This window comes from Ixodes scapularis, unplaced genomic scaffold (genome assembly GCF_016920785.2).
Source record: "Ixodes scapularis isolate PalLabHiFi unplaced genomic scaffold, ASM1692078v2 PGA_scaffold2__306_contigs__length_199485367, whole genome shotgun sequence".
Classification (NCBI taxonomy): Eukaryota; Metazoa; Arthropoda; class Arachnida; order Ixodida; family Ixodidae; genus Ixodes; species Ixodes scapularis.
This window is the reverse complement of record NW_024609857.1, coordinates 10878127-10889922: the sequence shown is the minus strand read 5'-3', so window position 1 is coordinate 10889922 and position 11796 is coordinate 10878127. Positions and strand designations below refer to the sequence as shown.

At 46.6% G+C, this 11796-nt stretch overlaps 1 protein-coding gene across 1 annotated transcript; it reads left to right on the top strand.

The window, feature by feature from the left end:
• The first annotated feature begins 597 nt into the window (after nucleotides 1–597).
• Nucleotides 598–9132, top strand: LOC115333138. Its single transcript, XM_029995717.2, has 4 exons — nucleotides 598–664; nucleotides 2952–3121; nucleotides 7236–7288; nucleotides 8923–9132. Exons 2-4 carry the CDS (start codon nucleotides 2962–2964, stop codon nucleotides 9130–9132), a joined length of 423 nt encoding a protein of 140 aa, XP_029851577.1. The 5' UTR covers nucleotides 598–664; nucleotides 2952–2961.
• The last annotated feature ends 2664 nt before the right edge of the window (nucleotides 9133–11796 follow it).

The following is an 11796-nucleotide window of genomic DNA, read 5'->3' as shown; positions in this document are numbered from 1 at the left end:
TTAGGAGTGCCAAGGCATGCCTGTGTTTTGATCACGCCCCCTGATCCCAACACTTGTGTTAGACGAATTGTGCCTTTTTCCTGCGGTGCTGCGCTTTCGTGAATAGTTTCGCGGGTTCTCGAAGGCAGCTACAACCGTCAACACCGCGTTAAAAAAAAAAATAAAAGGTCGACTGATGATGGACGACCAGAAAACGTGCCTTTCGGGACGCAGCCGCCCAGTCACTTGCAACGCTTCACCCGGTTGATTTACGCAGGTCCAAGATGGCTGATTTGAACCTTCCGGTGGCCGTATTCGACAAGCAGCGAAGCGTGAACCAGAAAGTTGTCACAGAGATCAGTGGTTGTCACTCTGTCATAAACAGTGGCTCTAGTTGTCACCGATCAAAGCTGTGCACGCGCACTCTTCACTTCTTTCAACGTTGACTTCTTTGGAAATGACATTCTGCGGCCACTATTTTGCAGAAGAAGAAGTGGCGAGGGCGAGCGAGGCGTTCCATTGGGGTTCCATTGGCGAGCTGGAGCGTGTTTTGTGGCTACACCGAACACTCTTTACTTACCGATCAGAACGACTGCAGCACTGATTTTATCGGCGTGTCAGCTGTCACCAAAAAGGACGTCGTGTTCCTGCGAGGCCTATACAGTCCTTGCCAAAGATATAGACGGTGAGTATAGCGCCACTTTGAGTGGGTATACCGTACAGCACTGGATATGGCCGGAACGGGGCCTGCTGGCAACGAAGGGAATGGGAACCTGACATAATGTATACCACTGTCTAAATTCGTGGTTCAGGGGAAAGTGAATTGCACCTTGGAAATTCCGAGTGAGAGCTGACTGTCCCGAAGAGCTCTCGCGACTGCGCCAGGAATTCTCTCCCTCCGTTTACACGTATATAAACTGATGGAAATAAGTAAATTAGAGCGGGCACACTTCTAGTTGAAAGATTAGTGGGTATAGGCAAAGGCAGGCTAGCCTTTCTCTCTACCCACTAATCCTTCCAATCTGAGCCGGGCACCCTGACGTCCTCGCTCATATTATCTCATCCTCTCTTTCAATGTTTATTCGTGTATTTTTGTTTCTAACTCTCAAACCGCACTTTAAAAACAAATTATGTTTTAGGACAGTCACATCAAACAATTTCATAGCGCGCTGCTTTTCAGTTTTGTCCTGCGCTTTTAGCTTTGTTCTGTCCTTCGCCGCCATTTTGGAGCACCTTTGTATTTTTCCTGCGTTGGTGTGCTATTAGCATTGTGTAGTAAATAAAAATGTCAGCGCCCTAAAAATAACATTTAGGCGATCTAGTTCATTCTGTCGCACTTGTTTATTGGATGTATAGACTTCCAGCTGAGGTGGTATGAATTGAGTACTCTGCCGTTCAAATACCCGCTGGTGATCAAGACACCCAATACGTGGTCCGCAAACCCACAATATACCCGTGCGTATTTTTTGTTATTTTTTATGTGTACAGACAAAACTAATTCGATGTGTGAAAATAGTGTGCTATGATTGCCATCTAAAAGGTAAAACGATGAAGATGTAATTGAGCTAGCGAACCGTTACATTGCAAGGGCCCCCGATGGAGAAAAATACATGTAGAGACTAGTATAAAAATGGATACACATCATAATCTATATTCTCGCGAAACAGTGCACTTCACCTGTTTGTACTTTACATGGTATTTTCAGAACCTCCATTTGACCAGTCTGACGTTGCATTTTTTCATAACCGACACTGAGGTACCAATGTGCTCACTTTTCTACCTTCACATCTAGTTGTTTCCCTCTTTTTCTCAAGGGACGGGTAACAATTGCCCAAAATCATCTTTTAATTTACTTGACAAGAATTTGTTTCTTAATTGTATTATTGTAGCCACAGTACTGTAGGTGCTGGACTAGGGTGCTACTACTGGGCGTTGATTAAACGTTTAATCGCAATACTTTAATCGATTAATTAATCTATATAAAAGGTCCAAATTATATATATATATATGTTTCTTTTTTTTTAAGCTTTACAGGTTTGTTTTGAAAAATTTGTGAAAGCTACACTTATGCGGTTTGTGCGGGTCAGTTATACGGCCATGGGGACCCAGAATAGAGGGCTAATCGTCATGATCAGTCGGCTAATTCAGTAAAGTTTGTTATTTAACTTTTTAATTATTAAAAATAGTCATATGTTTCCAATTAGAAACTTGCTGAGCGTCGTCAAAAACCACTAAATCAGTAATTTTCAGAAAGATTTCGAGCGCGTGAGAAGCGTAGTAGTGCACTAAAGTTACCGCTCGTGGAGCAGGTACCTGCTCGTTTGTTACCTCTGTTGATAATCTGGTAAACGATGCAATATACTACTCTGATTATGAATAAATCTCGGTCTGTAGTTAAGAAGAGTTCAGACACTCACACTCACAGATACTTACTGCTGCTGCACGAGGCAAAGAGGTTCGTTGATACTCTCCGGCAAGAGCGATCTTCTTTGATTGTTCACAATAGTCTGTGCTGCGCTAAACGGAGACTCGAACGGCGTTGAAGTTGCCGGGACACGTGTAACCTTCTGCACTTGTCTGGAGTTACAGATCTCGCCCCTACAGTTTACATTATTCTACATGTTGACCTAAAGTTTGCCCTTCATACACGAGTACTCGTCCAAGTCTGCGTGGTGAAAGTGTTCAATTTTTTTCTTTCTTTCGGTTTGTAAAAAGTTTACGGATTAACCGGTTAAAACTTGTGATTAAAGCCTTAATCGGTTAATCGGTAGGTTAATCGATGATTGACCAGCCCTACTAAGTACCAGTGACGCGTTATTTGTAATGTGTTACATACAAGTATAGATCCTGTGTGTTTCTCTGATTCCGTCTCGTCTATTTGGCGCTGTTACCTCTTGATTTCCGTTTCCCCGTGTACGAAGACGTCACTGCGGCGGGCTTCTTTTCAACGGAGTCCCCGTCCGTTCTCCCAGGGCCGTGCCCATGCAAAACAATCAGCAGTGGAACGAAACAGGCGGGCAGCGCTGGAACCGCGGCGGGGAAGAGCACCTCCAGTTCGAAGAGGAGGAGGCTCTGCTCAGCGGCTGGCACGAACTCATCATCTGGCTCATCGACTTCTTGCTCGCCGAACCGAGAGACGCGAGTGAGCCTGTGCGGAGAAATACACCTAAGCACTTGTTATGAGTTGTGAATGCGAAAGCATGAATGTCGTTGTTCTGCTCCCTTAGTTCGCCTGCGGTGTACTGGCGTAAACGGCCATGTTTCGCTACTGCCGAGGTTGCGGCCGCCGACGATATACAGGGTGATGATTCAAGGAGACGCCAGGCTCTTTAAATCGACCGCAAAATTCGGCTTCTTAACCTATCGCGCTACGACTTTGTGCAGCGTTTCCCACAGATGGTGCTTTTTTTTTTTTGTAAAGTTTGCAAAGAGCGAGCTTACCTGATGAAAAAGTAAAGAAAAAAAAAAGGCTTAGCTCCTATGGAAGCGCAGCGACGCCACCGGTCTTCAAACAACACAGCGCCGTTTCGCACGGGAGACAAGAGATGGCGCAACGAACGCCGCCAACGAACGAGCATACGGCGTCGAGAGCCGGCGTATTTAGCAGACGATCTTTTCGACTCAAAAGCGGTGCGCGTTCCGCAGGCGGCGGCAGTCGCAGAAACAAAAACAGGCGCGGTAACAACAAGGAACTGCAGTTCCTTGTCCGCTAAAGACCCTGGCTCTCGGCGTCGTATGCTCGTTCGTTGGCGGCAGTTGGCGTCGCGACCACTTGCGCCATCTCTTGCTTCCCGTGCGAAACGGCGCCGTGTTGTTTGCAGACTGGTGGCGTCGCTGCGTTTCCATAGGAGCTAAGCCTTTTTCTTTCTTTACTTTTCCCTCGGGTAAGTTCGCTCTTTGCAAATTTTACAAAACAAATGCAGTATCTGTGGGAAACGCTGCACAAAGTCGTAGCGCGATAGGTTAACAAACCGAATTTTGCGGTCGATTTAAAGAGCCTGGCGTCTCCTTGAATCACCCTGTAGATATATACCTCAGGCGCCGCCATGTCCCTCGGCGCCGAGAGGAGCAGAAACGCCTGACACGAGAGCGGCGGCCGAAAGCGCGGCATCCTCGGTGCCGAGAAGAACAAAAACAACCTTTATTTTGCAAGTAACGAACAACGTTTTTCGCTGCTTTTTTTTTTTTTTTTTTCGGTAACGCCTACAACATTGCAGAAAATGTAATATTGTGTAGTCCCGTTCGTTCAAACACAGGAAAGTTTCGCCAGCAAGGCTGATATATAAACTAGTTAACAACAAAAAAAAAGACAATAACCCAATAATAATAATAATAGCGACTACGTGACCAGCAAGCAAGAGTACAACCTTTTTTCATAACGTCGCTTTGAATAAACTCGGCTTATTGCCCGCCGTAATTCACGACGATGACCTAAATTAACGTCTTGTTCCTGCAAACGTTACCCAAATTGTTTTTACATAAAAATTGAAAGTTTATACTTGGAATCTGACAAAACAGACGTTTTTGTCATCATGGAAGAAGACCTCTTCGGCGTTAAGGTGGGAGCTGTCCTAGATAAGAAATTTGTCTTGCTCAAAAAAAGAACTTCGGGGTCTCTGAGATCCAAGGTTAAAGGGATACTGAACCAAAGAATTTAGTGCCCGTAATAAGTGGCGCACGTTCTTTCCACGAGCCAGCAGCCGCCGGTGTGCGCGAGCACACGCAACGAAAATGACGTCAAAGACCTCCATTCGCGCTTAAGAGGACAGTGAAATGCATGGCATTCGGGCCAAAGGAGAATAAAGCCAGGATCTTCATCTCTACAAGTGAAAGCTACGTGCTTGTTAGACCAATTAATCGCTTACCTTTTACGCCAGACACCACTGTGTAGATGAAAAACTTGTCTTTATTCTCCTTTGGCCCGAAGCCCGTACATTTCACTGTCATCTCAACCGCGAATGGAGGCCTTTGACGTCATTTTTGTTGCGTGTGCTCGCGCACATCAGCGGCTGCTGGCTCGTGGAAAGAACGTGCGCCACTTATTATGGACACTAAATTCCTTGGTTCAGTATCCCTTTAAAGACCTGTGCACGAACCTTGACCTGCCAGCCTTGAGGAACGCGATAGCCGCCCCCTCAAAACAGTACCTGACTGTCTTTTTCTACGCAAAAACTCACAAGCCCGATGTTCCGCTCCGTAGCATCATATCAGAACACGGCTGTTGGCAGAAGCGCCTGGCATCCTTCCTACTTAAGCACCTAACCTCTCTCAATCTCCCTCAACCCTTCCGCATCACCAACTCCTCTGGCCTGATCTCACACCTCACCCCTCTCCACGATTCGCCTGTCCCCCTCGATCTGTTTTCGTTAGATATTGAAGATATGTATTACAATATAGATGTCAATTACCTGCTCGAGTCTGTGAGCAACGCCATAGATGAGCACGGCATGTGCAAGTTTCAAAACGCGTCGGGAGTCTCCGTTAAAGGGTTCCTTTCTCTGCTCGACCTTTACCTCCGCTCGACGCTCGTTGAGTACGAAGGAAAAATTTACATCAAGAAGGCAAACGTCTGCATCCGGTCTTGCCTGGCGCCCATTCTTAGTGAAATCTTCCTAATGTATGTGGATCGGGCTATAAAGGCAAACTGGAGTCGACGGCGCCCGGGTACCAGGTATTCAGGTACGTAGATGATTATCTTGTGCTGCACCCAGGAACAGACCAAACCTGAGACCATTAATGGTCTTTGAGAATTCTCAAAGCCTTCACATCAAGCCCCGCCGGCCTCACGTTCAAAAGAGAGGACCCGGTAGGAGGTACCCTTCAATTTTTAGAACTACAACTTAGTCTCCGACCCGGGGTGTTGTGCTGGGAATTCAAACAAAGATCAGAAAAACCAGTTCTCCCCTTCACCAGCGCCCACTCAAAAACAGACAAGCTAGGCCTGGTTAAGTCCCTCCTGAAGACTGCGCAATCTAGGTCCTGCCCTCATCTAGGCACAAACAGCGTTATCCTCCTAATAGATAGATTGCGGAAAGCCGGATATCTAGAAGTCCTTCTGACAAATACTCTAAAGAGGCTTGTTACCTCCTCCCAACACACCTCCCTCTACACCCTGACGCCGCTGAAAACAATTCGCCGTCATTCCGTACACGCACAGCACTTCACATCGCCTCAAGGCGCTCGCCTCACGTTTCGACGTAGGAGTCGTCTTCAAGTGCAAATTCAAACTGAAGTAGATGTGCCGTCAGGTCAATAATCCTTCCCCTCCAAATCCCTGTCCCAAAAAAACATGAAAAGCAGTTCGTCTCTTGCCGGAGAGAAAGAATCTATTCCATTCCTTTCTCTTGCGGGGGAGAATATATCGGGCAAACATGCCGGTGCCTAAACGACTCCCTGAGGGAGCACTTCCGAGAGATCGCCGATCCCAGCGAGGAAACGGTGCACCCGATTGCAGCACATCGCCGCACATGCAGAAGATGTGAGCCAAGGTTCAAAAAAAAAAAAAACGCGCGTGCTCGGGTGCCATTTTTAGAGATTCGGCGGGGAAGTTATCGAATCTTTTGTGATAAAAAACTCCGGAGTCAATAGAGAGTTTTAGTAGATCGTGTTTTCAGGCCACGCTATTAGTAGCGGGAGCTCGCGCTGCCACCTTGATGCATGCTGTGAAGCGCGCGCCCGCAGCAGTAGCGTGCCTTTGAAAACGATCTACTAAAACTCTCTAATGTCTCTTCCCCCTCGCTAGGCCTCTCTGATAGAGAGATAGATTATCTGAGCCAAGAGCTGTCCGGGGTGATTAGACGACCTCGGTGAGCGGCCCGACCCCAACGGGTCCACGCACCCAGCCGCCTCTCCCACCCGCCCTTCCTTCCTCTTACTTCCCCCCTCTGCCTCTGCCCTTTCCCCCTTTCCCTAAGTCTGCGCAGGGGAACGTGCGTTTGCACTCCATGGAATAAACTTTGTTGTGAGTTGAAAGAATATACTCGTCTGTGTTTCGTCCTCTCTCTGTTTTATACTTTCTGTTATCTAGTACATCTTACCAACACGCTCGTTAGGAATATAGTTTTTCATACTTGGGCAGCCCTTTGGAACGTAAAGTAGACAACTTGCAATCCCCCCTCCCTCCCCCCCCCCCCCCCCACCCACCCCTCAAACGCTTAAATTTCGACACTCCTGAACTAAGGGTTTATTATTGTGAACAGTAGTATATTAACCGGATACAACAGTGTGAAGCTATTTGTTTTATTCTCCGTTTTCAGCTTTCCTCAGGAAATTTCAAGGTGGGCTTGACATGATCGAAAGCCTGGATTTGGTAAGCTTACAATACAAAAGAATTCAAACACGATCACTTTTCAACGGGAGAATTAGCAGGTGACTGGAATTTAGTTATTCCACAGTGTATTAATAGTGCTAATATTGTTATTAGTCTTGCAATTCTTATCATCATTCCACCGCCAAGACTATACGGCATTTTTTGCGCACTGTAATAAAACATATTTTAGTGATTTATTTTTACAATCTCTTGACCTCTCCATAAAAATTGACTCGAATACACGGATTTTTTCTAGCTGTAAGCCTGTAACCATGATGAAAAAGTTATCATTTTTTAATGAAATTAAGACGTGCTAAACACTATATGACTTTGAAAAGCACCCTTGATTACTTTCTTTTTTTTATTCTTACCAATATGATTACTGGTAACACGTACCGAACCGAAATAAACCTTAGTTACCGCTAACATGATCACCGGTAATACGGATTGTGTACTATCCTCCAAACAGGTGTTGAATTGACGTTCTTGAACATACTTGTAAATTCCTGGCGTAATTTTAAAAGGTGTTTTTAGAGCGCAGCTCTTAGGGGCCCGTTTCCGGCTTGAGCGGCGTCGGCATAACCGCGAAGTCACGTGACCCCCCCCTTACCCCCCCCCCTCTCTCTTTCTCTCTCTCCCGAGGTCACGTGACCTCAAGGAGTCACTTATCCCTCAGTGCGCTTCCATCCTCCTCCTCAAGAGCTGCGCTCTAATCAAGGAATTGATTACAAGGAATTGTAAACGGCTTTCATTTTTTTCTTGTGTACCATTTAGTTACAAGCTATTAACTTCGCTGCGACTGTAATGCATTTCATTGCTCTTATTTCTTGCGTAATTGCTCTCAAGTTCATGACCGACACCACTTTTAAGATAGATAACTTATGACACAGATCAACACGGCACAACACTGATGACCGAAACACGACATTGGCTATTTCTCGAATTTTTCAGGGTATCTCACGGCTCTAATTTGTATTGATTGACATAGTGTCCAAACGAGCCCTTTCCGTAGCAGTATATAGTTTTGATTAGAGCATTTAAACGGCGAGAGAAAACATTAAAAAAAAATAATATCACCATCGCTCGTTCGTGCTACCAGTGTGTATTTGATATGAGTTATAAGGGGAAGCCACCAAGGTGGAGAAGATTTATGCAAGAATGAATTGGCTTGCACCTGAAATGGAGCACCGCTCCGCTAGCCTTAAGGGAGGTCCCGGGATCGAATCCGCGGACCAGGCGGACTTTTTCAGCGGCCACCAGTCGCGTAGACTGGTGGCCGCTGGTAGAAGCCAATTTATTCATACGTAACAGTGTGTATGTATACCGTATACATGTAGTATACTCTCCGCGACACTGTTAACGCGAACAAGACATCGTCAATTTTCGTTTTTTTTTTTTTTTTTTTTTTTTGTTATTACTATTGTTGAAGGATTCTTATCAGAACTACAATAGTGATGGAAAGTGCTCAGATGAGAGCACTTACCTGAGTGGTAGATTTTTTTTCCCCTCCGGTGCTCTTTCGAAGAAAAAGGCCGAAAAGCGCCAAAGTCGTGTTGGCGTCAACAGTGTGGCACCGTGTAGTTATTCCACGACGTCCTGTGACTCGGACTTATAGGAGTCGAAATGTGGATCAGTACTTGCAGCACGAGCCCCACCTGTTTCTCGTCAGCCTGATCTGCGTGGTGTACGCAGTCCTGGGGTTCATGGGCAGCGTGGCCTACGTGTTGGCACGGCGGTCGGACTACTGCGGAGGGGACCTCACGCAGGACCTCAACCAGAACATGCGTTGCATCCTGCAGGTCTACACACTCGTCTTCATCATGGTGCTCGCCGCCATACTGTGAGACGCTCTGCTTACTTGTCTAGTCGAGCGCCACATGCGTGGACAGCGGAACGACCGACGCATCGGAACTGAATAGACCGATCCATAGCCTCCTCTATACTCACAAAGCCTGGCAGTTCGACGACGGAGCCATAGAGTGCCTGGTCGCTGATTTGGAGCGCGAGGATCTGGTAGCACAGAGCATTAAAGAGACATTTCTCGGGAAAAATGGACGTCAGCGCACAGCTTTTGCAGCGGCGAGGACCCGAAACACACTTGTTCGCTCGGGAGAAGTGAATTTCGGCGTCTCGCCGCACCGGGGCGCCACTCACGTGGCTCTCCTCTCATCCGTTCTCTGCAGCTCCAGCTTTTCCATTTCGGCTGCCGCTTCTAGTGGCGATCTGCCAGGCTTTGTCCGTACATAGGAGACTATGACCGATCTCACCAGGTGCACGCCGAGAAACTGAAAAGACAAGAGACGCGGGTACACGCAAAGCTAGCTTGTGGGTACACGCAAAGCTAGCTAGCTGCCTTTGTCCCCACTGCGCTCGTCAAATGCGTTCGAATGGAAAAGCTAAACGCCGGACGCCGGCGTTCCACGTTGTAAAACGTTCAAACAGTGCAGTGGAAACAAAAGCTGCCATTGTCTCCAATGCACTCGACGGGCGCGTCGGAACGTTTCAGAACTTGCCATTCCCAGTTTCAGAACTTACCATTGTTTGACTCAAAAGTAATAACTGATTTTCGAAAATTTTCAATGGGAAAATGGCGGTCAACAAGGTCCACGAATACATGGAGGTGAATGGAGTCTGCTACCGAAAACGGGCATCATTTTCTCATTGAACCTTTCCGTAAATCGCATTAAAAAAACTTTGAGTTTCATAACGGCGCGATCAGAAACTTTGGCGTCTTGTCCTAATCACTGTATAGTATACATTTTGGCGAAGACTAAGCCTTCGGGGATTGCGATTTTATATTTGCAGTCAAAAAACACGATTCTTTTTTCTCCCAAACGATTATGCTTCGAGACGTGCATAGGCCAGGTAACGCAATTATGGATTTTTGATTGCCTCGATGGGACACCGAACAGACGCCGCGAATCTCGCGATCCTTAAAACTTCTACGGTGTCGTGACATAATGTTGCCTATCGGTAGTTGTGAATGGCCTCGGTCGTTTTGAAATCAACCCTGTTGTCCTGTTCACCTTTACGCCTTTAAATCAACAAGGTATCAAAGAAGAAAGGCCTTTAGCCCCCGCAAATCAGGGTCGCACGAAAATAGTGGTTCAATTTCTGGGCCATGTCTTACAAATGAACTGTCGCAGCGGCCGAAGCGCTGCCAACAGTGCTGCTCACAGACTACGCACTGTCAAGGCTCTGTTATACTCTGACGTTGAGTGCAGCGAACGCAGCGTAGCGCAGCGGAACGCAGCGTAGTGCAGCGGAACGCAGCGTAGCGCAGCGTAGCGCAGCGTAGCGCAGCGTAGCGCAGAACGTGCGCCCTTCATTGGCCGGCGAGCGGGAGCTCGATGTGTGTCACGTCAAGGTGTCACATGATGTAATGTCATGTGACATCAGCCGCAATGGCCCCGCAGGAAACACACCCAGAGTTCGGCTTCAAAACCTCCCCTAATAAATACTGTCGTCATAAAAACAATAGAAATGCTGCGACCTTTCCCTTCAAAGTTATGTGATGCATAAAATGCACTGCTTAAGAAGTAATCATTTTAATTTGTTTAGAAGATTATATACAATCCTGTATAGTATAGGCAACATTACGTCGTGTCAGGTGACGTCAAGTTTCTTACTAAATTTAGCGGGAAACTACAGCGGTTTTAAGTGACGTCAGGTTGCTTGACATCAATTTCCCCGCCAAATTTAATGCGAAACTGAATTGATGTATAGGTCAGCTGTCACGTCAGGTCACGTGACACTAATTTTCCCGCCAAATTTATCGGAGAAATTAAATTGATATGTAGGTCACGTGACGTCAGGTCGCTTGACACCAATTTTCCCGCCAAATTTAGTCGGGAAATTGAATTGGTGTATAGGTCATGTCACGTCCATTTTCCGCTAAATTTAGCGGGGAAACCACAGTGGTTTTAAGTGACGTCAGGTTACTTGACATCAATTTCCCCGCCAAATTTAGCGCGAAACTGAATTGATGTATAGGTCAGCTGTCACGTCAGGTCACGTGACACCAAGTTTCCCGCCAAATTTAGCGGGTTAATTAAATTGATATAAAGGTCACGTGACGTCGGGTAGCGTGACACCAATTTTCCCGCCAAATTTATCCGGGAAATTGAATTGGTGTATAGGTCATGTGACGTCCATTTTTCCGCTAAATTTAGAGGGGAAACTGAATTGGTCTGTAGGCTGCGTGGCGTCATGTCACGTGACATTAAACCTAGCGGGGAAACTGGATTAGTGTATTGGTCGTGTGACATCAAATTTCCCGCTATATTTTCGCGGGGAAACTGAATTCGCGTATAAGTCACGTGACATCAATTTCCCCGCTAAATTTAGCGGGAAATGCGCGGACGAACGGACGGACGGACGGACGTACAAAGCTTTTGGAATTGGGGGGCAGCATTAAAAAGCATTTTATGCTTTAGTACACCGCTGATCCCAACTGAAGTCACATCCCAACAGGGTGAACGGTCCATAACATAGAGCGTGCACGTTGC